The 25,428-nt window shown below is 60.4% G+C and overlaps 15 protein-coding genes across 15 annotated transcripts; 9 read left to right on the top strand and 6 right to left on the bottom strand.

Annotated features, from left to right (window-relative positions):
- Positions 1–40: 40 nt before the first annotated feature.
- OT_ostta08g01440 (Bestrophin/UPF0187) lies at positions 41–5,557 on the bottom strand (the record flags this gene model as incomplete). The annotated part of the gene is made up of 1 exon (XM_003080666.2): positions 41–5,557. One exon carries the CDS (start codon positions 5,555–5,557, stop codon positions 41–43), a length of 5,517 nt encoding a protein of 1,838 aa, XP_003080714.2.
- Positions 5,558–6,231: 674 nt separating this feature from the next.
- Positions 6,232–7,632, top strand: OT_ostta08g01470 (unnamed product; the record flags this gene model as incomplete). The annotated part of the gene is made up of 1 exon (XM_003080667.2): positions 6,232–7,632. The coding sequence occupies one exon, from the start codon at positions 6,232–6,234 to the stop codon at positions 7,630–7,632; it is 1,401 nt and encodes a 466-aa protein (XP_003080715.2).
- A 172-nt stretch (positions 7,633–7,804) lies between these two features.
- Positions 7,805–9,847, top strand: OT_ostta08g01480 (Zinc finger, RanBP2-type; the record flags this gene model as incomplete). The annotated part of the gene is made up of 1 exon (XM_003080668.2): positions 7,805–9,847. The coding sequence occupies one exon, from the start codon at positions 7,805–7,807 to the stop codon at positions 9,845–9,847; it is 2,043 nt and encodes a 680-aa protein (XP_003080716.2).
- Positions 9,848–10,002: 155 nt separating this feature from the next.
- OT_ostta08g01490 (Heat shock protein DnaJ, cysteine-rich domain) lies at positions 10,003–10,284 on the top strand (the record flags this gene model as incomplete). The annotated part of the gene is made up of 1 exon (XM_022983540.1): positions 10,003–10,284. The coding sequence occupies one exon, from the start codon at positions 10,003–10,005 to the stop codon at positions 10,282–10,284; it is 282 nt and encodes a 93-aa protein (XP_022840949.1).
- A 65-nt stretch (positions 10,285–10,349) lies between these two features.
- On the bottom strand, positions 10,350–11,159 carry OT_ostta08g01500 (DnaJ domain; the record flags this gene model as incomplete). The annotated part of the gene is made up of 1 exon (XM_022983541.1): positions 10,350–11,159. The coding sequence occupies one exon, from the start codon at positions 11,157–11,159 to the stop codon at positions 10,350–10,352; it is 810 nt and encodes a 269-aa protein (XP_022840950.1).
- Positions 11,160–11,192: 33 nt separating this feature from the next.
- Positions 11,193–12,200, top strand: OT_ostta08g01510 (WLM; the record flags this gene model as incomplete). Its single annotated transcript, XM_003080670.2, has 1 exon — positions 11,193–12,200. One exon carries the CDS (start codon positions 11,193–11,195, stop codon positions 12,198–12,200), a length of 1,008 nt encoding a protein of 335 aa, XP_003080718.2.
- A 298-nt stretch (positions 12,201–12,498) lies between these two features.
- Positions 12,499–15,177, top strand: OT_ostta08g01520 (BCCT transporter family; the record flags this gene model as incomplete). The annotated part of the gene is made up of 2 exons (XM_022983543.1): positions 12,499–12,627; positions 12,892–15,177. The coding sequence occupies 2 exons, from the start codon at positions 12,499–12,501 to the stop codon at positions 15,175–15,177; spliced, it is 2,415 nt and encodes an 804-aa protein (XP_022840951.1).
- A 369-nt stretch (positions 15,178–15,546) lies between these two features.
- OT_ostta08g01530 (tRNA/rRNA methyltransferase, SpoU) lies at positions 15,547–16,449 on the top strand (the record flags this gene model as incomplete). The annotated part of the gene is made up of 1 exon (XM_022983544.1): positions 15,547–16,449. One exon carries the CDS (start codon positions 15,547–15,549, stop codon positions 16,447–16,449), a length of 903 nt encoding a protein of 300 aa, XP_022840952.1.
- Positions 16,450–16,531: 82 nt separating this feature from the next.
- On the bottom strand, positions 16,532–17,431 carry OT_ostta08g01540 (Cytochrome c assembly protein, transmembrane domain; the record flags this gene model as incomplete). Its single annotated transcript, XM_022983545.1, has 1 exon — positions 16,532–17,431. One exon carries the CDS (start codon positions 17,429–17,431, stop codon positions 16,532–16,534), a length of 900 nt encoding a protein of 299 aa, XP_022840953.1.
- A 184-nt stretch (positions 17,432–17,615) lies between these two features.
- OT_ostta08g01550 (Clathrin adaptor, mu subunit, C-terminal) lies at positions 17,616–19,016 on the bottom strand (the record flags this gene model as incomplete). The annotated part of the gene is made up of 1 exon (XM_003080676.2): positions 17,616–19,016. The coding sequence occupies one exon, from the start codon at positions 19,014–19,016 to the stop codon at positions 17,616–17,618; it is 1,401 nt and encodes a 466-aa protein (XP_003080724.2).
- Positions 19,017–19,348: 332 nt separating this feature from the next.
- Positions 19,349–20,881, top strand: OT_ostta08g01560 (Cytochrome P450, E-class, group I; the record flags this gene model as incomplete). Its single annotated transcript, XM_003080677.2, has 1 exon — positions 19,349–20,881. One exon carries the CDS (start codon positions 19,349–19,351, stop codon positions 20,879–20,881), a length of 1,533 nt encoding a protein of 510 aa, XP_003080725.2.
- A 100-nt stretch (positions 20,882–20,981) lies between these two features.
- OT_ostta08g01570 (UDP-glucose 4-epimerase C-terminal domain) lies at positions 20,982–22,040 on the bottom strand (the record flags this gene model as incomplete). Its single annotated transcript, XM_003080678.1, has 1 exon — positions 20,982–22,040. The coding sequence occupies one exon, from the start codon at positions 22,038–22,040 to the stop codon at positions 20,982–20,984; it is 1,059 nt and encodes a 352-aa protein (XP_003080726.1).
- Positions 22,041–22,218: 178 nt separating this feature from the next.
- Positions 22,219–23,517, top strand: OT_ostta08g01580 (Methyltransferase-related; the record flags this gene model as incomplete). The annotated part of the gene is made up of 1 exon (XM_003080679.2): positions 22,219–23,517. One exon carries the CDS (start codon positions 22,219–22,221, stop codon positions 23,515–23,517), a length of 1,299 nt encoding a protein of 432 aa, XP_003080727.2.
- Positions 23,518–23,925: 408 nt separating this feature from the next.
- Positions 23,926–24,582, top strand: OT_ostta08g01590 (unnamed product; the record flags this gene model as incomplete). The annotated part of the gene is made up of 1 exon (XM_003080680.2): positions 23,926–24,582. The coding sequence occupies one exon, from the start codon at positions 23,926–23,928 to the stop codon at positions 24,580–24,582; it is 657 nt and encodes a 218-aa protein (XP_003080728.2).
- Positions 24,583–24,689: 107 nt separating this feature from the next.
- OT_ostta08g01600 (unnamed product) lies at positions 24,690–25,325 on the bottom strand (the record flags this gene model as incomplete). The annotated part of the gene is made up of 1 exon (XM_022983546.1): positions 24,690–25,325. One exon carries the CDS (start codon positions 25,323–25,325, stop codon positions 24,690–24,692), a length of 636 nt encoding a protein of 211 aa, XP_022840954.1.
- Between the last annotated feature and the right edge of the window lie 103 nt (positions 25,326–25,428).

Consider the following 25,428-nt stretch of genomic DNA (forward strand, 5'->3'; position numbering starts at 1 on the left):
AGATTGGATTATAATTATGAAGTTGACGCCGTCCCGTTCATTATGCCCCAGCACACGCGCGCGTCGGGGAAAAGAGTTCCGTGAGTCTCCAGACTCGCGACGTCATCAAAGCGTTGATATCGTGCGAGTCCATCGTCCACGTGAATGGATTCATAATGCGTCGAGATACGATCACGACCCCGGTGATGACGAAGGTGAGCAAGGCCACGGGAACCGCAACGTATGTGCCGTACGTGTGAATAAACGCCAGAGGCGACGTGAGTACAAACACGCTGCATAAGAAGTAGACGGTGAACATGTAGAACGGAGGGATGGGCGTTCCTACAACGATCTCACAGTTCGTCCACGCGTCGGTGATGCCGTCAATGGAGCGGTAAAGGCGATAGTACCTCTGCTCGTTTCCTATTTGGTGTTTCGGAAGCGAGCGCAGCTCGCGCTTGAGATCGGCGGCACATCTGGCCACTCGAAACGCCGGCGCTATTCTCGCAAACATGTTTCGCGTTTCGGCGCTGAGCAGATCCTTCGTTGATGGTGATCCGGTGAAATCGTCATCCAACACGGTGTTGAGCATGTCAGCCGTCTCCGCCTTGATTTGAGATGGATACCCCTGCGAACACTCGCGCACGGACTGACGAATAAAAGCCACTAGAGCGTTCAACATGTGTAACATCCGCTCGTGCGACTGTCGATCTTCGGCGGTTTCAGGAACGTGAAACGCGATGTTCAAATCGATGATGATATCTCTGGCATGATCGACGATGTCGTCCAAGTATTTTCGTCCCGAGTAGTAGCGCCGGTGCGTTAAATTCAGCAAGTAAGCAATGCAAAAGCTCAGCACAGGTGCCGCGAGCGAGTGCGCCTCGAAACCCACCAGTGTCTTGCACGTACCACTGTCGTACATCTCGTCGTACGTGCACACAGCTTTCGAAATGAGGAACATTGCCATCGCGACACCAGACGACACAAAGATGTACGGCAACGTCGGCACGATGAGCGTCCCGTGAATCGAGAACAATTCACGGAGCAAACCAAACTTTCCACCGCGAAATACGCGCTTTTCGGGGAAAGTCCATGTAGGATTTGCGTTTTCGGTAGGCTTCATCAACACAGATTCATGTAATTGCCCCTGCGCTCGGTTGTAGCACTCGTTTGCAACTTGTGCGCTCTTCGTCTCCACGGCCTTCACCAGAGCTTCAACCCGGTGCTTCATCTCGTCACTTTCTGACAAAATTTCATGCGTGGACGCGCACGTATTCCACAAATGCTGGCCCATGTCGGCCAGGTCGTTCGAACACATGCCGTTGTACATGAAAGGCTCCTCGAGATGCATGGAAATGGCGGGCAGCCCATATAAGGTCAACGAAAGAATGACGAGTGGCAACCACGTCAAGTACTTGAATGACACCACTAGAACACTCGCTGTGGAAAACATCCACAAAAGCACCGTGAGGTTGATCAGGTGATTCAACGAGTACGGCGTCTTTGTCGTTTTTGCACGCGTGCAACGTGAAAACGCGTGCAAAGCATCCTGTGTGGCGTTCACCATCATTGCCGCGCCGCGGTTGCTTAGGCATCCAGGTTTTCGAGCAAATTCAATCTGCTTGAGGAGACGTGTCGCGATCTCCGCGACTCGTTCGTCCGCAGACATATTGAGTAGCGAGAGATAGGCAGTTGTACCGTCCTCATCGAGAAGTGAACCAAGATGAGAGTTTGCTTGTGCGTCGAGGAAGAGAATCTCGGCATCTTTTTGCTGTGCGCATCCATGTTCGGAAACTCCCCACAAACTCTGCCTCATGACTGCGAATAGTGCGTTACTGAGACGTAAGACAGAATATCGAGCGTTCCGAACGACTTCACTCGGTTTATCGCAGGATGACTTGCTGGATGATGATTCTCGCAAATGCGAGCAGACTTGCACGTTAAGTGTTTGAACGGCGCACATCAAATCGTACACACCAGTCTTCGCCTCCTGGAACGCGCGGAATGCGAAGAAGAATCGGTAAACGAGAACGAACATGCACATTCTTCCAACGATTGAGACGGCCGCTGGGTGGAAAGTGGTATCGCAATCATTGTGTTCTGCGACACCGCTCCCGCACGTGCTTAGCTTGTAAGCCTGAGCTCCTATACCAAAGAAGAGCATGACACTCATGATGGGCCAAACGTGCGGGAAGATAGTGTTCCTAAACTTCAAAAGCTGTCTGAAATATGAAGCGCCAGAGTTAGCCCCATGCTTGCGGCGAACCTGTTGTAATACTGTGGGTTGTTTCAACGCGTTCGGCACCGCTGCTCCGCTCAAGATCAACGCGTCGACACCCGAGTGCGTCGTGTCCTCTCGTCCACCGAAGGTCCGCACAGCTTTTTCGTGAATCGAGAGCGTTTCTGTGTACGAAGCCCATCCAGCTTTAGTCAAATCGTGTTTCGGCTCTGACCAACCGAAAGGATCGTCCAAGAGACTACCCACCTCTGCAATTCCAAACAGCGATGCGGCAACCAACATCGACGGCAACGGCGCGAGCCATTTGTACGATGTGACGAACACAAACGGAGCCGTCATGACAAATACAAAAAGCACGAAGTTCATCAAGTGCAAGAATGCGAAGGGCATTGAGCTGGCGAGAAGGCGCTCGGCAGTTGCGCATGCGCTGATGCAGTTTTCCACGTGCCCAAGCATTTCATATGCACTTCGATCAGAAATATGTTTGAGCCTTCGCCTCTCGTCTATGATGCTGATAATCTTCGAAGCGCAAATTCCGATACGAGCTCTGTAATCAGCTTTAGCGTAGACGTCCTTTTCTTTGTCACTCAGTAAAAGTGAAAGCGAGGGCCATCCTGACATGTCCTCAATGTACTCATCCGTTGTCGGTGCCTTCTTTGTGAGGGATGAAGGGTCTACACCGTGACGCCGTTCTCGAATCGCCTGTCTCATGAATCCCATTAGCACGTTTGATAACCTCCTGATTTCTGCCGCGTCCTCATCGACTTCTTTCAACACATTCGGTGTAGCGTTAATTCGTGACGACCGCAGCATAGTGCTAACACCAACATTGAGGCAGCGGATGCTGTTTACCATCAGACCTAGCGCTCCTTTGCCGTCGTAGTACCTCGTGTACGAGAGAGCGAGCCGGAAAATGAGCGTAAAACCGATGATAGCGCCACTCATCACGTGGGCGCTCGAATCAAACGTGAAAGCGCACTGCGTCACATTCGATACAGTGTTGCCACATTCTCGAATTTTCAACCCGTTCGCCGCTAGAGCGATCGCGCCTGCTAGAATAATTTGTACGGACAGCCCTGGTATGACTGTACCCTGCAAAATAAAAACGTTCGTTAACCAACCTATGCGCATGGCGAGTATGTTTTTCACTGACGCCGCTTCTCTGTCGAACTCGTTTGGGAGCAGACGGGATCTGAGGGATCTCTCTGATATTGCGTGCTTGAATCGTTCCAAAATCAGCGTGCGAATCGGTTTCTTCACCTTAGAAGAGGGCGTTAGCTGACGATTCAAAGATTCAGCCTCGTCTTCGAGCTTGTTCCAATCATCAATCTCACTTCGAGCATGTAATGCGAGCGCACGAAGTCGCTCATGACGCGACAGCATGCACGTGCCGATGTGGCCGAGATCGTGTCTTGGACCGGACCAGCTGAACGGTTCCATCATTCCCTTCGACGTTTCGACGACGCCGTAAAACCCAAGGGCAATCAACATCGCTGGAAGACTCGTTATCCACTGGTAGGTAACGCTGAAGATAAACGGTGCACTAAAGGCGTAGAAGAAGAGTGACATTCGCAGCAGATGATGAAAGTGATTCGGCACCGGCGTCGTTGTCACACGGATGAGTCCTTGAACGTGTTTCAACGAAGAACAAACGCGACGGTATGCCTCTGCACTGAATCGATCGGAAATCTCTTCATTTTGACGCATCGCATCAAAGCGAGCATTCAACTTCATGGCGGCCCAAGACACGAGCGCGTTCGCGGGTAGTGATTTCACTTCTGTGATTTCGTCATCAGTGAGCAACGTTTTCAGTGAGGCCGCACCAGCGTACTCATCCGTGCTCAGACAATCGTTTAGAGTAGCCACATCGCCGCTGGGGGTTTTGCTCACGAGCTCTCGAACAACGATGCGAGTCAAGCTGAAGAGGACGCCCGTCATGCGTTCGATCTCCAAAATGTCTGGTTTGATGGAATGCACTCCGTCACTCTCGTTTCTCGGCGCGGTAAAAATGCATGCACACATTAACAAAGAACGCAACTCATTTTGAAGATCCACGATGAGTGTCTTTGAAGAAACAAACCTCTCGTAACCCCAATCCGTGTTCGTGACGAGTAAGAATGAGATAGGTATAGCCAAAATGCTGTGCGCCGACAAATCAAACGTTACCATGCACTGCGAAGAATCCGTCACGTTGTCGCCGCAGATATCGACTTTCATCCACTGAGCGATTATTCCTACGGTCGCGGCAAATATTATCTGCTTGACAATCAACGGAAGCGTCGTGCCACTCCATGCGAAGCAATCTGTTACGAACCAAAGTCTGCTGCGCCACCTCGAGTAATTAAGTGAATCCACCGTGAGTAACCCATCGTCCTCATCGATGCCCGTCGCGTCTTCTCGCACTCTGAACGCGTCCATCTCTCGCTGAATTCGCCGGCCGAAAACGTTGAGTGGGTGCGCTGGGAGCGTCCACTTGAATGGATTTTCGAGTGCGCACGCAATTTCGTTGACGCCGTAAAACAACCACGCGACCATGGCGCACACGAGCGGCGTTCGCCAATCCGTCACCGTGGACAGCGCAAACGGGAGCGAGAAAATGAAGCAGAACAGAGTGACCGTAATGAGGTGCGTGTACTGCGTCGGCGTCGGCGTGTCGACGATCATCGAGGCGCGTCGATAGGCGTTCAGCGCCCGCTGCGCCTCGCGAAATCCCTCGATCGCAGCGCGCTCGTGCAGCACGCCACTGCCCTCGAGTCGGCATAAAATATCGATCACGGCCGCTTCCGGACGATTTTCAGCGCTCAGTTTTGCATACTTTTCTCGCTCCTCATCTGAAGTGAGCTCGGCGACGCTCGGCGTGCCGTCGCGGTCGTCTGCTAACATCGCACGGGTGGAGACGTCGAATTTCACTCCACGCGCGCGCGGATCGCGCACCCCTATCCGAGATTCTCTTAAACTCTGTCGCATAAACGCGTACGCGAGGTTACACAATCGACGAATCTCTGTGTGAGACGCCGACTTTCGCCGCGTCAACTTTGATTCGCACTCCGCCACCGCCGCGACGTTCCTCAGCGCCTCCTTCATCTCCACCAGCGCCTCCTTCCCGTCCTCATACCGGCTGAACGCCTGCACCGCTCGAAATACCAACAAAAACGACAACACCGCGCTCACGATGACGTGCGCTTCGATCCCGAACGCGTACCGACACGTCGTCGAGTACCGCTCGCTCGCGTCGCACCGAGAAATCTTCAACCACTGCGCCCCAGCGCCGACGACGCCCGCGAGAACGACTTGCGGCGACACCCTCGACACCGACGCAATCGACAGGTGCGCCACCATCGCCAGCGTCCCCGAATCACGCCCTGGCCCTCTCCCGCGCGACGTCGTCTCGCGCCGCGTCCGCTCGTCTCCCGTCGCGCCGAACGCGCCCTCGTCTTCCGTCACCCGCCCATCCCCCGTCGTCTCTCTCGACCCCTCGACGTCGTCCACGGTCATCATCCGCCGCGCGCCGCCCGTCGCGAGACCGACGCCGAGCGCGCGCGGCGCCGCGTCGACGTCCGTCTCGAGTGCGTCCGAATGCGATGGCCCGCGAACCGTCACGTCGGCCCAAGTCGCGCGCGCGCGCGCGGGCGTCGCGAGCGCGTCGCGCGGGCGTCGCGAGCGCGTCGCGCGGGCGTCTCGAGCGCGCGCGCGGGCGTCTCGAGCCCCGACGGCGTCGAGGTCGACGCGCGCGGGTGTGCGCGCGTCGACGCGCGGTGGCGTCGTAACCGTCGGTCTCCGAGGGACTCACGACGAGTGAGCACTCGTGAACGTGACCCATCCACGCGGGTGTCCCGATCCCGAGGGACTCACCATGAGTGAGCACTCGTGAACGACACCAACACGCGGGTGTCCCGATCCCGAGGGACTCACCATGAGTGAGCACTCGTGAACGTAACCGACGCCCATCATCATCATCATCATCATCATCATCATCGCCGGACGCTCGAGCGCGACGGGCGACGACGCGCGCGATGGCGCCCGACGGCGCGGACGCGCGCGAGGGTCGACGACCGGCGCGTCGGCCCGGGGTGAAGCCGGACGCGCGCGCCGGGAACGCGGGGGCGACGCGGCGCGCGCGCGCGCTGGAACGGCAGCGAGAGGGCAAGCGAGACGCGCTCGCGCTCGCGCGGACGCTCGCGCGCGTCGACGCGGGCGAGGGTGAACGCTCGCGCGCGCGTGATCGATCGTCGACGCGTGGGACGGGAGATCGGGACGAGGGGTGGACGGGAGGATGGACGGCGGAGGCGGAACGGGCGGGCGACGAAGACGTCGGGACGTGTCAGCCGGAGTGGATGTGGGACGACGCCCCGGAGGATTTACGGACGAAGTGGTTGGTGAAGATACGTCCGAGAGGGACGCGGTGCTTGGTGGTGAGCGCGCGAGGGAAGACGATCGCTCGGAGCGCGCGGGACGGGTCGACGCTTTCGACGTTTCAGAGCGGACTCCCGGGCGGGAGCGCGAGGACGACTCGGGGCCGGGCCGGGGATTGTTTCTGCATATTAGATTGCGTCTTTACCGGAGACGAGCGGGCGAGGCGGGAGGCGTCGAGCGTGAACGCGCCGTCGAGCTCGACGCCGAGCGGGGAGTATCACGTATTGGACGTCGTCGCCTGGAACGGGGCGTCCATGTACGATTGCGAGACGGAGTTTCGTTTCTATTGGGCGAACGCGCGTCTGACGGAGGAGTGCGATGCGTGCGAGACGACGAATCCAGCGGTCGGGAGAGACTTTCGGTTCGTTCCGACGCCATGGTACGAGTGCGATTCCGAAGGCGTCACGCGATGCTACTCGGACGGCGTGTCGCGAGCGCACGGGTACGAGATCGATGGGTTGTTGTTCTACCACAAAGAGGCGTCGTACGAAACGGGCGCGACGCCTCTGGTGCTTTTGTGGCGAGATGCCAAGACGTCGGCGTTTTTCGACGTGGACGAGGGCGCGCCGACCGTGCTTGATCGAGCGGGCGTGCGGCTCCCGGGAGATGCCACTCGCGCACAAATCATCACCCTGAGCAAGTCCGCGGACGGAAATTTCTTCGTCACGGGTGACGATGAACCCGTCGTCATCGCCGCGGTCCAAGCCGTCGCGCCCGCGTCCGAGTGCGTCGACCCACCGTCGGCGCTCGAGCCCGGTCGTTCGGCTCGATTTCTGGTCGGCCCGGCGGGCTTCGACGTCGACGTCGATACAGCCATCGTACGCGCCGCCGACGTGCACTACCTCGGACCTAAACCGCCGTCGCGTCGTAAGAAGGTCGCTGAGCGCGCGGACGCGCTGTCAAAAATTCTCTTCAACGCCCGCGCGCGGACGTCACCGCTCTCCATCGAGCGTCTCGTCCGCGTCGCCGGCTTGGACGCCATGGACAACGACGCCACGTGATTCACCGCCCACTCTAGATCACAATAGTCACGAAGATTTGAATCATCACACAAACATAGCTCACGCTCGCTCGATCGTCACCGAATCGGTCCGTCCAGCGGTCCGCTCGGCGAAGCACCGACGCTGCGCGCGCGTCCCGCTCCGCACACGTCGTCGCTCCTCGCAACGCGCGATGTCGAGTCCGAAATCCTCCAAGAAGGAGAAAAAGGAGAAGAAGGAGAAGAAGGAGAAGCGCGAGAAGTCCGCGGGCGCCGAAGACGACGCCGAGGGGTCGAACAAAAAACACAAAAGCAACAGCCCCGATGGCGGCGGCGGCGAACCCGCGCGCGTACGCGTCGTTGGTCTCACGAAGACGGCGAACGCGTCCGTCGTGAGCGCGTTTCTGTCCGTCGACGCGAGCGCGGTGACGGTGGGGATGTGGGGAACGCACGGGAAGGGGCCGAAACCACCGGGCGGACAGGCGTTCGTGGAGTTTGCCAGTCGCGAAGCTGCGGAGAAGTCAGCCAAGAAGTTTAACGGGAAAGAATTGGACGGCGTCGAGCTACAAGTGATCGTGGACGACGGTACGCATGCGGTGGCGACGCACGGTGGGGTGACGCCGGGGAAAGAGGCGCAAGAGACGGCGGACGCTGGCGCTCGGCCGCCGCTGTTTGGAGGCGGTGGGACGTCGACGAACTCATCAATCTCAATGACGCACGATGTTCGGGCGGACGATTGGACGTGCGCGGCGTGTGGGTGCAGTAACTTTGCGAGGCGGACGTCGTGCTTCAGATGTGCGGCGGCGAGGAGCGCGGTGGCGACGGGGGCCCCAGTGACTGCGGTGAATACGGCGGCGGCTCGAGCGTCGGCGCAAGGGAGCGATAAGGAGGGATACGAGGTTTTCTTGAAGTATTTACCACACAGCGCGAATGAACAGGAGGTGTATGACTTCTTCGCCGGGTGTGGTCCCATCGTCGGCCCGGCGCGTTTGTTGAGGGATCCGCAATCTGGTCAGGCAAAAGGTGCGGGCTTTATAACGTTTGTCGACGAATCGGGCCGAAACGAGGCGTTGAAGCTCGATGGCGCTCGGTTCGGCGGAAGGAATGTCTCGGTTACTGTGGCAAAGCGAAGTTCGTTCGGCGTTCGCGCCACTGAGCAAGCTTTCGGCACACACACGCCCGCGATGCTGGCGGAGACCATCGCAGCTCTCGTCGCGCCGGATCGCTCGGGCGTGTACGTCGACGGCACGTTCGGTCGCGGCGGGCACACGCGCGGAATTCTCGCCGCACTTTCGCCGGAGGGTCGCTTACACGCGTTCGACATGGATCCGGAGGCGATTAAGGTTGGTAAAGATCTCGAAAAAGAGGACTCGCGCTTTACCATTCATCACGCCCCGTTTGGCTGCATGGCACAGGTCCTGAAACCGCTGGGGATCACGCCCTCGGGCGTTTTCTTAGATTTAGGAATCTCATCTCCGCAGTTTGACGACGCATCGCGCGGTTTCAGGCCGGAACAGGACGGACCGCTCGATTTACGATTTGACGTCGAGCGCGGCGTTCCGGCGAGCGAGTACCTCCGACTTGTATCGCGAGAGGAGCTGCGCCGGGTGATTCATGAGTATGGCGAAACCACAGACCTAGCCGCGTCGCGACGCATCGCGGATGCTGTTGTTCTTGCCCGCGAGAGTGGCACACTCCCAAGCACGACGAAAGAGTTCGCCGCCCTCGTAGCCAAGGCGAAGGGCAAGGAGTATCAGGCGATGCACCCGGCCAAGCTCACCTTTCAGGCTCTGCGCATCGTTCTCAACCAAGAGTTCGACGAAATGCGACGGGGGATGCACGGTGCGTTTGAGATCATGCCAGAGCACGGTCGGCTAGGGATACTCACCTGGAAGCACAGCGAGTGCGCCATCGTAGTCGACTTTTTCCGTGACTACGAAGTCATTCGAGACGACTTCCCGCTGTACGTTTGGGCGCGCGCAAACCACGCCGATAAGTGCACGAAAAAACTTGAGCGCAAGTGGGGGCTTCACATGGACGACGCTCAACGCCCGAGCGAGGCGGAAATGCGCGCGAATAGTCGTTCTCGCAGCGCCGTCCTGCACGTCTTGCGCAAGCGCGAAGCCGTGCGCATCGCAGACCTCGAGCGCGTCGCGTACAAGTTGAAGGGCTGGGGCAAGATACCCGATCCCGCACCACCGCCGCCCGTGACGTTCAAGTACGACGTTAAGAAGTAGGCGCGGCGATGTAGGAGCGTACGAATCGTTTGCTCGCTTAGTTTGTCATCCATTGAAAAGTTAACCACCGCAGAAGGCGTCCAGCCCCCACCCAGCCGCAGCGCTGCACCCACACTGCGCGACGCGCGCGTCGTGCACGACCTCTCGCACGCGTCATGCACGTCATCGCGCCCGTCGCCCGGGTCCGTGCGGTCGTGCGCGTGCGCGCGTTCGGCGACGCGGACGCCACCAATGCGGCGGCGTCCCAGCCGCGCCCCAAGGCGTGTCCGGTGTGTAAGGGCACCGGCATGAAGCCCTGCGGACAGTGCGAGGGCACGGGCAAGAATCGCGAGGACCTCTTCGGTGGGCGGTATAAGGCCGGGGACGCATGCTGGCTGTGCTCTGGCAAGGCGAAGACGATGTGCGGGAACTGCGTCGACCTCACGGATACGTTTTGAGCCGCTCGCGAACACGATGTTGTACAATATTAAATGAAATGAATCGAAAGGGTCGATCCTGACGCTCACCCGTGCGCGTCCGCGGCGCGTCGACCAGCTTCGCGTCCGTTGTTGTAATCCGCTCGAGCGATGAGCTCGCTCGCGAGCGCTGACGCGTCGGCCCAGGACGCCGCACCGGTTCGCGCGTTCTCCAAAACCCCACTCAGATAGTCGCGCTGACGCCGCGTGACAAAGTGCACGCAATTCATCGGACACTGCGTCGCGGCGACCCACTCGTCGTACGCCTCGGCGCCGTCTTCTACCGGTGGCTCTCGCTCAAGCGCTCGAGCGCTTCCGGTGTCGCTCGCACGCTCAAACGACCGCGGTGCCTTCCTAGCGCACGAAGCCGAGCAGTTCGCCTCCCCGACGCACCGCGTCTCATCCACAAACGCCCAACGCGCACCGTCGAACTCGATCTCCAACGCCGTCGCGCTGAACGGATCTTCCAACGCCTCCCTCGCGCTTCGTAGCTCGCGCCCGCTCGCGAGCGCTCGCGCCAACCCCTCTCGCGCCTCAATCGCCGCCATCGCCGCCGCCTCGGACCCCCCCGCGTCTGGATGCTTCTGTAACATCGTCCTGCGATACGCCGATCGAACGTCGTCCAACGTACGCGGGACGTCGTCCAGGTCGAGCGCGTCGCACCACCGCGCGAGGTCCGAGCTCGACGGATTCAAACCGGCTCTCACGCGCGCGTCTCGACGATCGGGCGCTCGTCGAGCTCCAACGCGACGTATACGACACCAACGCGTCGTCTCGTCTCCTCGCTCACGTCCGAACACACTCGCGCGCGTCGTCGTCGTCCTTGAACTCCCCGAAAGTTGGTTACGAATCGCCATCACGCGTCGCGGATCTCCTCCTTCGTCCCCTCGATGGTCGTCTTCACCGCCAGACACGTGGGCGAGACGGTGACGGTGGACCTTCCAGACGCGCCGCCGCCGACGTACGCCGACGCGTGTCGCGCGCTGGCGCGTGCGCTCGATCTGGATGTCCAAACCGTGCGCGTGCACGGCGCGCGAGAGTGCCGAGGACGCACCGCGAGCGTCGACGACGACGCGATAGCGCTCCCGAGCGACTGCGCGACGCGTAAGTACATGGTGAGCGGGACGACGCGTGGGATCGTGGACGCGATCAACGGGATGGCGCGGACGGATGCGCGGATTCGAGATTTCGAGGAGGAGACCGCTCGCGAGCGCTCGAGACGGGGCGAACGAACGTCGAGTGCCGCCGCGTCGACGTCGAAATATTTCGGTGAGATCGAAGTGCTAGACGTTCCGAGTGGGATGCCGAGTCGCGAACGGGCGATGGAGGTGCTGAGGCGTTTAGCGAGCGATCCCGGGATCACCGGAGTCATGGACGCGCACGGATGGTACGGCGGGCGGCGCGTCGGGAAATTGTGCGAGATGCCGCCGGAGGGTAAGGTGGGCCTGAGCGAGATGTGTGTGCTGGGGTACAACGTGAACAACGGACGGGAAATTCACCTGCGATTAAGAACTGATGACTACCTCGGGTTTAGGGACTACGTCACCGTTCGCAAGACGCTCCTGCACGAACTCGCGCACAACGTGCACTCCAATCACGGTCCGGAGTTTCGGGCTCTGAACTCGCAGCTCAACGCCGAGTGCGAGCGATTCGATTGGAAGCGCGCGTCGAGCGCGCGCGTGACGAGCCGCGCCGCCGAGGCGTACCAACCGCGCGACGCGGACGCCCGCGTCGAAGCGCCCGTCGCGCGGTCCCTCGGCGCCGTCGCCGACGTCGCGCGCACGACGGACGATGTTCGCGCGCGACGTCTCGCGAAATTCGCCGCGTTCAACGCCGCCGACGCCGCCGACGAAGCGAGCGCATCGTCTCGAGCGGGCGGCGTCGACGAGGACGCGTAGTGCGAACCAGACGCGCACCTCAAAACGCGCGCCAAAAGTCGATCGTCGCGTTCCGTGGTATCTAGCTTCCCCTTGTGACTCCTTCACGAATCATGACTCGTGACGCTGACACAAAAAGCAAAATATCTTCGTCGCGGGAATGCCAGCTGGCAATGCCAGCTGGCACCCGCGAGGTTAATCATTCACCCGCGATACGCGCGCGCCGCACTTCGCGACGAGCGAACGCGTGCGACATCGTCCCCGACGAGCGCGCCCGAGCGATCGATATTCTTTCTAATCGAACGCGCGACTCGTTGAGATGAGCGAAGGGGAGAAGAGGACGACGCCCGCGCCGGGGAAGGACCCCTTAAATTTCAAGGATGAATCCAACATCACTCGATTCGTTCGACCGAACCGTTGGCTCTCGCTCGACATCGCGGGGAAACCGGTGCGTTTGGCGAACGAAAAATTATAGCATCGATCGACGGCGGCGCGAACGCGAACGCGAACGCGCGAGAGGGGCGTGAGAGAAAAAAACGGCGGGGACGCGACACGTCGGTCGAGTCGCTGAACCGAACTGTCGTGCTAAACTGTAGCCAATCAGATTTCTCGAAACGTACATGCGATGCACATGGGGTTCCATTTAATTATGTATGAGGATACGTGATTTGCGCATCGACGACTGACTGACCGCGGCGCGTGTTCGTTACAGATGCTCCGAATTAATTGGGTGAGCGCCGGTCTCGCCTCGCTGGTTCTTTGGGGTTTCGTTATCTGGGCGCTCTCGGCCGGGGTCAACGCGGCGACGGAAGTGAAGGGATGGCAAGCCTGGATCACTGTGAACTGGACGTGGCTGTACATTCTCACGCAGGATGTCTGGTTCATCTTCATCATCTATCTCCTGTTCACCAAGTTCAAGGACGTGAAGCTCGGTCGCGATGACGAAGAGCCCGCGTTCTCGGACTACGAGTGGTTCTCCATGTTGTTTGCGTGCGGTATCGGCGTCGGGTTGTACACGTACGGCGTCGCCGAACCGATGTGGTACTACCGGATGAACTATTACAACCCGCAAAAGATTCCCATCAACAACGATGATCAGCGTGCGCAGCAGGCAATTTTTATCACGCTGTTCCACTGGGGTATCCACGGATGGATTCCGTACGTCCTCGTTGCCATCACTCTCGGTGTCGTCTGCTACCGCCATGGTCGCCCGATGACCATCCGCGCAGCTTTCTTCCCGCTCTTGGGCGAGAACGTCAACGGTCTCATCGGTGACCTCATCGACGCGCTTTCCATTTCGTGCACCACGTTCGGTGTGTGCACGAGCCTTGGCCTTGGTGTCACAACGATCGCGACTACCATTGCCCGACTCAACTCTGACGTCGATCCAAATTCAGACACGACCAAGGGCTTGATCATCTGGATCATCACCGGTATCGCGTGCGGTTCCGTGCTCATGGGTTTGAAGAATGGCATTCGTGTGCTTTCTAAGATTACTTTCTCCATCGGACTGATCTTCTTGGGTGCCCTCTACGCCCTTGACGATCCGATGTTCCTGTTGAGCAGCGTCACGCAGTCCATCGGACACTACTTGCAGTGGATCACCGTCGTCGGCTGGGACTGCGATGCTTGGCCTATTTTGACCCAAGGTCTCCTCGGTGCCGGTACAAACGGCTGGACACATGACGATGGCTCTTGGAAGACCACCGCTAAGTCCTGGGCTGGATATGCTCTCGGCAAGTCTAACGAGCATAACGTCATCGACGCCGTCCGCGCGACCGCAGGTGGCGAGCTCGATGCAACCGCTATGTGGGGTAAGCGTACTTATTTCGGCTTCATGGACGACTGGACTATCTTCTACTGGGGTTGGTGGATCTCTTGGGCCCCGTTTGTCGGCATGTTCATCGCCCGCATTTCTCGTGGCAGAACCGTTGGCCAACTCATCAAGGGTGCATTTATCGCTCCCATTCTTTTTGGCTTTGTCTACCTGACCACGCTCGGTTCTCTCGGTATCAAGATGCAACGCGTCGCTGAGAGTGCCATCGGTACGAACTCATCCGTCGATTGGAGCGGCAACTCCGTCGACTGCGACGCTTTCGGCTACGGCGAGACGAAGATGCTCAATATGACCTCAGCTGGTTACGCTGCGGGCAAGCAGCTTCAAGACGCCGGTTACTACCCGTTGTCGTGCAGAAACGGGTCCGATCACATTCTTGATGTCGTTGAGCCGTACGGTAAGTTGGCGCGACCTCTCCAAACGCTCATCCTCATCGCCGTCTCTCTCTACTTCATCACGTCTTCGGATAGCGGTTCGTACGTCGATGACTTGATCTCCGCCATGGGCTACGAAAACCCACCGGTGTTACAAAAGGTGTACTGGTGCTTCACCGAAGGCGCGCTCGCGACTGCTCTCGTCTACAGTGGTGGTTTGAAAATGGTCCAAGCCGTTTCCATCGTCGCCGGCTTCCCTTACACTTTGGCTCTCAATTTTATGTGCATCAGCCTCTGGCGCGCACTTCTTGACGAAGACGAGAATGAAGAGCATCGTCGCAAGAGAAAGAGTTTCAACACTTGTCTTTTCGATTTCCTCGAGGCTTTCAAGCCTGACACGGCGACATCGAACGCTCCGAATGCTCGTGAGCGTACGATTTGTGCTCTCAAGAACTTCATCTTCCCGTATGAATCCATCGTGAAGTGCAAGCGCGCCACCGGCGCCAGCGAACAGATTGCCATGATCCATGGTGGCATCATCACCGGTCTGCTCTGGACCTTTATCGGTCTCCTCGCTTCAACGAAGGCTGGCGCGAACGCGCACGGCGTCGCCTGGTTGATGTTCTTCATCTTTGTGTTCTGCGTTGCCAGTATTCGCAGAGAGTTGCGCACCGCCAGAAACATCATCGGTGGCGCCATGGAAGACTTCTGTTCCGTCGGTGCTCTGTTCCCGTTCGCGCTCGCGCAAATGGAACACGAAGCCGAATGCATCGAAAAGATGGCATAAACAATCCACCAAAACAGCTATCATAATCAAGCAACCTCGTAAGGTGAAGACTTGATTGTGTGTTCGTCAGTCCTCAATAATTTATTACGCTATTACGCACCGATCCAACGTGTGCACTCAGGCGTCCTACATGGCGCTTTCTGCACGATAGAACCGAATTGTCCTGTTGTTTGTCCTGTTGTTAGACGTGTTGTTCATTGTCCAAACGTTTTGTTTTAATATTAAATCGGATGAAAATACCGGTACCGGTAGTCGCGCGTGCGTTTTGCTCTACACAACTCGACTCTGCGCCTCGCGCGAGCACCATCTCACGCCGCGTCCGCGACTACCGCGCGCCCACTCGAACGCGTCGGTCACCGCGCGTCGCTCATGTCCACCCGCGTCTTCACCGCCCTCTCCCGCGCGCGTGGATTCGCTTCAACGTCGGCGCGTCGACGAAAACTGCACGCGCACGCCGGCGGCGGCTCCGACCGCCTCGAGCGCATCGCGAGCGGCGACAACGACGCCGTCAAGCGCTTCGCCAAGCTGTGCAAGTCAAAATCTTTTCGCGACGCCGAACGCTCGGTGGTGTTGGCGTCGAGCGTGCTCATGCGCGAGTGCTTCGTGAGTCGAGGCGGCGCGCGCGCGCGAACGCTCTTCGTGGCGGATTGGGCGGAAAAGCCGGATTGGATCGACGCTGATCGCGTGGTGCGAGCGCCGGCGAGCGTGATGAAGAAGTGCGCCGGGGTAAACAATGGTGACGGGTTGGATTTGATCGGGGAGTTCGAGATGCCGGAGGTGATGGATGGGAAGTCGTTTGCGAAACGGTTTGCGGGACGGAGGACGACTCGGACGCTGGCGCTGGAGGGAGTACAAGATCCGGGGAATTTAGGGACGCTCGCGAGGACGGCGGTGGCGTTCGGGTGGGACACCGTGGCGTTGCTTCCTGGGACGTGCGATCCGTTTAACGATAAGGCGATGCGCGCGGCTCGAGGGGCGACGTTTCGATTGAACTTTGTGACGTTTGATTCCTTCGACGAGCTCGAACGCGCCGCACGGGAATTGGGGATGGATCTCTACGCCGCGGAGCCGCGAGCAGACGAAGATGTCGATCCTGAGCGCGTCGGTGACGTCGCCAAAGCGTGTTTAGTTCTTGGAACAGAGGGGCAAGGTTTGAGCGATGACGCGCTGCGCGCGTGCAAACCGGTAGCCGTTCCGATGTCGGGAGAGATGGAGTCGCTGAATGTAGCGATCGCCGGCGGCATACTTTGTTACCTTATGCGACTCAGATAACAGAGCGTAAATTAGCAACCATTAGCAGCGTGTATTTTACAATCTAGCGTGTACAGCGAACGATGGAATAAATATGGTCCCGTCACGCCAAACCCGTGGCGTGCGGAACCACTCGAGAGAGAAACGCGTACGTTCCACCCGCTATGAGCAAAAACCCGCTCGTCGGATTCACCCACGCGCTCTTCTCCCTGAGCGACATCACGGATTTCAATCCATCTGTCGCCGTCGCCGCGAACAGAAGCGGCGAGACGTATCCCGACGTGTACGTCAGCAACAGCGCGCCACCAGAGACTGGGTCGCCGCTCGACGCCGCGTACGCTAACAACGTCGCCAAAATCGGTGTCGCGCACGGCGACGCGGCGAGCGCAAACACCGCACCAGCGATGTACGCTTGCGCCACCGCGGGAACGCTCACGCTCTTCGGATCGAAGTTTGCCCCGAAGGATGGAAAAGTAAACTCCAAGACGCCCAATAAATTCAATCCCATCGCGACCGCCAGCGCCGCGGCCGCCGTCGGCAATCCATCCCCCAAACCCTGTCCGTACGCCGCCCCAAACGTCGCCGCGACGATCCCCAACCCCGCCAGCGTGCTCGCTAATCCAAACGAGAACGCAAGACCCATGTTTCGCGTCCGAGTCGTCTTCGCGTCTTGGTCCTCCTCGGCGCCGCCGCCGCCGTATCCGCCAATGTACCCGATCGTCAGCGGCAGCACGCTCAGCGTGCACGGCGACAGCGATGTCACGACCCCCGCCGTGAGGACCGCCGCGTACGTCACCGGCGTCACCGCGCCCGCCTCTAACACGTCGGCGCCGATCGCGGCATCGAGAGAGTTTGTAAAATCGAAGAGCGCCACGTCGAACGAGCGCGTCTTCGTTCGCTCGCCGACTCGCTCTCGCGCGGTGCGCGTGAGGTTCGATCGACGGATGCGTCGAATGGGCGCGCGGGGAGAGGACGCTTTCGCACGCGAAGGGGCGAGGAGCATGGCGCGTGAATGTGTGAGGACGGCGCGCGCGGTCAGGCGGAGAGAGCGGTCGAGCGAGAGATAGAAGGGAGAAGTGAGACGGTCGTGGAAGGTGTCGATCACCAGATTACATTACAAACTCTCTCGATGTGCGCGCGTCGGCGGCGACGCGCGCGGTCGCGAGTGACTGGCTGGCGCGCGGGGCCTAGGTGCGCACGACGACGGCGCCCGATTTCGTGTGGTATCGAACGCCTTGGGTCGGTTTGTACTTTTCGTTGCGCACCTGGAGCGTCTCTACCTTGATCCCGCTCACGCCAGCCCCCGGAACCTTGAAGGAAGCGGTGATGTCGACCACTTCTTGTAAGTGCACACGCCTGGACGCGCCGTCGGATTTTGAACCGGCGGACGGCGTCGCCTCCTCTTCCTCGTCTCGCATGTTCACCTGCACGGAGAGGCACGGAGTCTTATCCGGGGGGAACTTCGGGATCGACCAGCGAACCGTGTTGCTCGCGACGTCGAATGTCGCCTCGCCGTGCGTTGCCGATGGGTCCGCGCTCAACACTCGCGAGGGAAGACGAACATCCAGCGACACGGATTCGACGGGTTTCTCAAACGCCGGCTTGGAGCCGACGACGACGCTCACCCTACCGTGCGACGCCCCGAACGCGCTCTGCGGACGAATGTACAATGGTAGAGGTACCGAGCTCGGGTTATCGGAGTTCGCCGTCTTGAGCCACGGATTCGCCTTGATGTACCGAGGTTGCCACTGATTCGGATCTTGCTTGCTTGACGGCGGACGCACCTTGTAAGACATCAACACACTCTTACCGTCTGCAGGGACGAAAGAGACCACGCGATCGCTAGCGAAACGAGACAGACGTACACTCGGATGAAAGTTGTATTCATCGATCAAGTGCGAGTTGCTCAGCGTGAGGTTGATATCTGGCATGCCGCTCAGACGAGAGTTCACCTCGATTGAGCCGTACACCGCCGACGACAACACCTTACCCTCCGCGTCGATCGTCGCATCGATGGACTCGATGAGATCCAGATAGATCTCGTTGCTCGCGTACTTGATATTATTCGATCTCCACGGCAGGGGCAGCAGCTTGAGAGGATCTTGATCGCTCACGATGATGCCCTGGTTCCCCATCACCGTCGACGTCACTCGATTGTACAGATTCGGCGGCGGCACCAGCACCTTTAGCCCACCCGCGTGCATATTCACCGGCACTCCACTATCCACCATTTCATCCAACAGCTGATACAGCGTCACGTGATGCTCCTGCAGCACCGCCTCGGTGACCGAGTCGCCGAAGTACGCGCGCAAGACGTCGTACAACTGCGACAAAAACTCAATCATGAGCAACGGCGACGTCTCCCTCGAGCACGTCGCCGCGTACGTGATCTCCCCTCGGGAGATGTGAAACCCATACGAATCCTGATCCGCCACGCACGCATCGCCCTCGACGCCGTTCCGCGCGCTGTCTCTTCGCGCCTCGAAGACGCGTTCGCAGATTTCGCTCGACGTGATCGCCCCCCAGTGCTTCACCGCGACCAAGGACTCCGTGCGGTTGTTCAGCACGAACAACGAATCGACCCCCATCGCGCGCGGTCTTCAGACGTCCCCTCGCCTCGCTCGTCGCCCCGCACGACGCGCGCACGACGATCGAACGACGGTTTTCGTTCGATCGCGCAGAGTCTCCCAACACGATCGAGCCCGCGTCGAATGATCCCGCACTCGCGCCTCGATCGATCGTTCGCGCGCGCCGACGTCTTCGCGCGCTCGAGCACGCGATGTACCGATCGCCCGCGCGCGGCACCGCGCTCGGTCGCGCGCGTCGGCGTGTGACGACGAGTCGATCGTGATGTCGTCCTGGACCATTTTTCCACCCGTTGTTCCGTCTCGCACGCGTCCACCGCACACGCGCGCGCGGCATGGCGCTCGACCTCGCGCGCGTCACGCTCGCCGTGCTCGTCGTCGTCCTCGCGCTGCGCGTCGCGGACGCGGTCGTCATCGCGCGCGTCGTGCGAGCGACGAAAAAGATCGCGCACTGGGCTCGACGAGAGATCATCCTCGCGCTCGGCGGTGCGGCGCGCGCCGAGCGATTCGTCCCGGTGTTGGGGCACACCGTGGCGTTGTTCAAGGCGGTGGGGAGGTATCCGTGCACGTGGGACCTGTTCGCGACTTGGGGGACGACGGCGGCGCCGCGGCCGGCGCGGGTACAGATTTTCCAACGCCACTGCGTCGTCGTCGCGGACCCTGAGCTGGTGAAGCGGGTGATGCAGACGAATTTAAAGAATTACAAAAAGGATACGGAATTTTCGTACGAGCCGTTTCTGGAGATTCTTGGAACGGGGTTGGTGACGAGCGAGGGGGAGACGTGGCGGGCGCAGCGGCAGCGCATCTCGAGCGCGCTGCGCATTGAGATATTAGATGACATCATCGCCATCGCGACGCGAGCGGTGAATAGACTGTCGGATAAGTTGGAAAAGGTTCGAGGAAAGGGCGAGGCGGTGGAGCTCGCGGAGGAGTTTCGGTTGTTGACATTGCAGGTCATCGCCGAGGCCATCCTGAGCCTGACTCCGGAGCAGAGCGACGAGGTCATGCCCAATCTTTACCTTCCCATCATGGACGAGTGCAATCGAAGGAGTTTAGAACCCTGGAGGAAGTTCCTGCCGACTCGGGAGTGGCGTGAGCATCGTAAGCGCGTCGCGGCGCTCAACAAATATATTGTTGACCTCATTCGCGTTCGATGGAAGAAGCGCGTTTCAGGCGAGACCAACCCAAATCCAGACATCCTCGATCGCGTTCTCGCGTCCGTTGAAATGGAGGAATACGGATCGGATGTCGAAGAACAAATGTGCTTCGAGATCAAAACCTTCTTACTCGCCGGGCACGAGACGAGCGCGGCAATGCTGGTTTGGACCATCTACGAGTTAGTGAAGAATGAAGATAAGATGACCGAGGCTGTGGCCGAGGCGAACAAGGTGCTCGGCGCCGTGAAGCCTGGGAATCTTCCGACGCGCGATGAGCTCGCGCACCTCGACTACTGCGTGTCCGCGTTGAAGGAGACCCTCAGACTGTACTCTGTTGTCCCGGTGGTCACCAGACGCGCCGTCGAGGACGATGTCTTGGGAGGATGTAAGATTCCAAAGGGCACCACGGTCATCATCAGCCTGCAAGGAATCCACCATCGCGAGGATCTATGGCCAAACGCGATGTCCTTCGAGCCCGAGCGCTTCCTCAATGGCAAGGGCGACGAGATCGGGAACTACGCCTACTTGCCCTTCATCCAAGGTCCGCGCAACTGCTTGGGACAGTACTTGGCCTTGTTAGAGGCGAGAGTCGTCTTGGCGACGCTCATTAGGCGATTCAAGTTTAAAAGTGCGAGCGCGAACAACGGGAAGAAGCACACGAAGGCTATTCCGATCGCACCGGCAGACGGCATGTGGTTCACGGTCGAATAGGAGGCGCGTGCGGCGTGCGAGTCAGGAGAGTCGACTTGTCATTATTATTTGAGTTGCCAATGCACGTCATTATGCTGCGAAGAGAGATGCAGTGTTTGAATTACGCGTCGTCGGGCTTACCTGCGTACCCGTACGGGTTCGAGCTCGCCCACTTCCACTGATCGATGCAGCAGTCTTCGATGGTGCGAAGTGCACGCCAACCGAGAACCTTGAACGCCTTATCTGTCGCCCCGTACACCTCTGCGGCGTCACCTGCGCGACGATCGACAATCTTGCACGGAATTTTCTTACCGGACGCCTTCTCGAACGCCGCGACGAGCTCTAAGACGCTCGTGCTCTTCCCCGTCCCGAGGTTGACGGTGAGCAAACCGGCGTCGGGATCACTCGTGAGTTTCTTTACCGCCGCGACGTGTCCGTCGGCCAAATCGACGACATGAATGTAATCACGTCGACCGGTTCCATCCTTGGTTGGATAGTCGTTCCCAAACACGTTGAGCTCGGGTCGTCGACCGACGGCGACTTGCTGCACGAATGGCATCAAGTTATTCGGGATTCCCTTGGGATCCTCCCCCAGCGTCCCACTCTCGTGCGCACCGACCGGGTTAAAGTATCGCAACAGCGCCACCTTCCACTCCTTATCACTCACGTAGAGATCGCTCAAAATGTGTTCGATGAACAACTTGGTCCGTCCGTACGGGTTCAACGCCGCCGTCGGGAAATCTTCCGTGCACGGCACCGACGCCGGCTCCCCGTACACGGTCGCGCTCGAGCTAAAAATAATCGTCTTACACCCGTGTTTCGCCATCGTCTCGCACAGCACCAGCGTGCTCACGATGTTATTCTCGTAATACTTCATCGGCTCGGCCACGCTCTCGCCCACCGCCTTCAACCCGGCGAAGTGTATCACCGCATCGAACGTCACCCCCGCCGACGCGAAGACGCCATCGAGCGCGACTTTATCGCAGCAATCAACCTCGTGGTGCGTCAAACGCGCCCCCGCGTCCTCGCCCACGATGTTTCGCACGCGCTTTAAAGATTCCGCGCACGAGTTGTCAAAGTTATCCACGACGGTGACGCGCGCGCCCGCTTGCAGGAGCCGCACGCACGTGTGCGAGCCGATGTATCCGGCGCCACCGGTGACGAGGACGTTCCACGTCATGCGCGCGCGACGCGGTGGTGGACGAGTGCGGCGTCGAGGGCGCGGGCGCGCGATCGGGTGCGCGAGTGCGTGCGTCGTCGGACTGTTTGCCCACATGAAAAGTGCACGACCGGGACATCATCGCGCGCGCGCGGCGTCCGCGCGTCGCGACGCGCGCGCGCTCGGACCTCTGCGCGCGATGGACGTCGCGCGCATGGACGTCCCGGCGTTCGACGACGCCGAGGACGCGCGCGGGCGAGGGGCGAGGACGACGGCGACGATGGCGGTGGCGGCGGCTCGAGACGCGTCGAACGCGCGACGGGCGCGCGCGCGGGGGACGACGGGCGAAACGGGACCGCGAACGGGCGAGAGAGACGATGGTGATGCGTCCGAACGTCGAGCGGGGGATGGGACGACGGCGCGCGGGGGTCGGGACGGGACGCGGGTGGCGGCGGCGCGCGGGCGGGACGGGCGCGACGCGCCGAGCGGGAAGGCGTTGGGACGACGACGACGGGCGAAGGAGAAGCGGAAGCGCGCGGCGGAGGCGCGACGCGTGGCGCGTGGGGGTGTTGCGGGTGAAAACACGGACGAGGGGGATGGGATGAAGAAGCGAAAGAAGAAGGAGAAGGCAAAGGAGAGGGAACCGGCGGCGCCGAGCGCGCAGCCGAGAGCGGTGGTCGAGCCGGAGGAATCGAGCGACTACTCCGAGGAGTTGCTTCCCGATCGTGATCCACTCGTCGTGAGCGAGGCGCAAAGCGTGCCGAGGAGAGATCCGCCGAAGGCGGTCAAGAAACCACAGGGTGCCAAGAACACGCTCGCGGACAAAATGCGCGCCAAGCTCAGCGGCGGGCAGTTCCGCATGCTGAACGAGCGCTTGTACACCACCACGGGGGCCGAGGGGTTGGCGCTGGTGAAGGAATCTCCTGAATTATTCGACGCCTACCACGTTGGGTTCCGTGCACAGGTTGAATCGTGGCCGACGCTTCCCGTGCGCGTCGCCGCTCGATGGTTGGAAAAGTGCCCCAAAAAGTGGGTGGTGGCCGATTTTGGGTGCGGCGACGCCGAGCTCGCGCGTTCGATCGAGCAAAAGTGTTGGTCGTTCGATTTACAAGCCCCTGAACACGCCCCGGAGGTTATTGCGTGCGACATGTCTCGCGTGCCTCTCGACGACGAGAGCGTCGACGTCGCCGTTTTCTCCCTCAGCCTCATGGGTGTCGATTACGGCTCCTTTCTGGAGGAGGCCCACCGCGTGCTGAGAGTCGGTGGCGCTCTGTGGATCGCCGAAGTCCGATCCCGATTCGACGGTCGCGACGGTGCGGCGACGATCCCGTCCTTCACCGCGGCGCTCAAATCCCTCGGATTCGACCCGAAGCGCGACCCGGATGAGCGAAACGTCATGTTCTTCACCTGCGACTTTATCAAATCAGAGCGCGCGCCGCCCGAGCGCGGCGCCGTGCGCTGGCCCAGGCTCAAGGCGTGCACGTATAAAAAACGTTAGACCACAATAGAGCTCTAGATTCAGTGACATCACGCGCTCGCGGCGTCGCGCATCGCTCTCCTACGCCCCTCTCGATTCGCGCGACTCTGGCGCGAGCTGACATCTCATCATTCATTCCTCATCGCCCCTTCATCGCCGCATTCCGAGACGCGTGTCGCGCGCGCACCGCCCGCTCGCGAACGTGTACGGATGTCGCGTCGATGCGTTCGAGCGCTCGCCCGTCACGCGCTCGCGAACGCGTGCGCGAGCGTCGAGCGCGCGGCGCCGCCCTGGCGCACCGCGTCAATCTGCCGCGTCTCTTCGCGCGCCTCCGCGCTCGCGACGCGCTCACGAGGCGCGTCGACGATACCCGCGTCTGATTTACTCACCGAACGCGAGCGAGAGAGAATCGCGAGCGATTTGCGAGCGATGGCGACGCGAAAGATGGATTCGGACGGCGCGCACGGACGCAGGGTGGCGCTCGTGCCGCTCGGGACGTACAACGACGATCCGTGCGTGGTGATGACGGTGAGCGAGGACGGAATGCGAGGTGGGCAGACGTGTGCGTTACCGAGCGCGGCGGTGGAGGAGGACACGCTGTTAGAGAGCGCGAGCGTGGCGACGACGAGCGCGGCGAGGCGGGCGGAGAAGGCGCTGTTCGGAACGTCGAGCGAAGGATCGAGAGGCGGAAGGGGTGATTTCTTAGGAGCCTCGCACGACGTCGCGGACGTGAAGGGACGGACGATTGTGACGCCGGTGTTGGCGTATTTAGGGGAGATCGCGGACCTCGTTCGAGGGCGCTCAGACGTCGCGGCGATTTCGCTGTCGACGCTCATGTCGCTCGAGGGCGTGGCGGCGGATCCGAAGGGGGATGGCGTTCGGTTCGTCGGCACGCTTTCGGCGCGAGGTTTGGAGGGTTATGAGGCACAGGTGTTACACAACGCCCTGCGCGTCGTCGCCGGCCCGAACAGGGCGTACAAGGAGGCGCTGTACGATCAATTCGTTCCCGGATACGTGCGGCAGTCGCCGCCAGCACCGCCGTCGCCGTACGCCAAGACAGACGGCCACGATCGCGCCATGGGGTGAGATGGACGATTCGGTAACGTGTGTCATTTATGTTTTTCTATCTAGTTTAGTGTTTCAACGTCGCATCACCTCGAATCGAGGCTTTTATTAATTCACAGTCAAGCCGTCTAGTCACCGAACCCGCGTTTGCTCGTCTCGCGCGCGAGCGCGCGTCTCACCTCCGCCACGGCCGCTCGAACCCCATCAACGCGCTGTATAATGGCATGGATTCGTTCATCGATCGCGTTCGACCGTTCGCGCTCGCCGACGACTGGAATCTCCGTCGCGAGCCTTCGCGACTCGCCGAGTCCGCTCCCGACCGTCCCCAACGACGTCTCCTCGGCATCGATCGGCGGTCGCGTTGACGCGAGCACATCCACAAACCGCGCGCTCCACATCTCGGGCGCCTCTCCCGGCGCGCTCGATCGCTCTCGCGTCCGCCGTCCGTCCTCGCGTCCTCGCGCCGCCGCCGCCGCCGCCGTCGCCGCGCCGCCGCCGCCCCGCGCCATCGCCCGCTCAATCTCATCCAACTCCGCGTCCAGCGCGCTTTCGGTGAGACACGCGTCGACGTCGTCCACCTCCCCACCCTCGCGCGCGCGCGTCGTCGTCGTCGTCGCGCCAGGCCACCGCCCGTCCCGGTCGTCCTCGCGAATGTCATCCGTCACCGCGCGCGCGCCATCATTCGTCCATCCCGCGTCGCCCCCCCTTTGTCCGCGCGCGCACAGCGCCCGAATCACCGCGCGCACCGATCCGTCGGCGTCCATCCCTCGCGGGCGCCGCGTCGACGCCTCGGCGTCCGTCGCGCGCCGCGTTCGATGTCGATGCGAACGACAACGGCGTCGTCGTGACCCAAAAAAGACCACATGG

The sequence above is a fragment of the Ostreococcus tauri genome (genome assembly GCF_000214015.3).
Source record: "Ostreococcus tauri WGS project CAID00000000 data, contig chromosome 08, whole genome shotgun sequence".
Lineage (NCBI taxonomy): Eukaryota > Viridiplantae > Chlorophyta > Mamiellophyceae > Mamiellales > Bathycoccaceae > Ostreococcus > Ostreococcus tauri.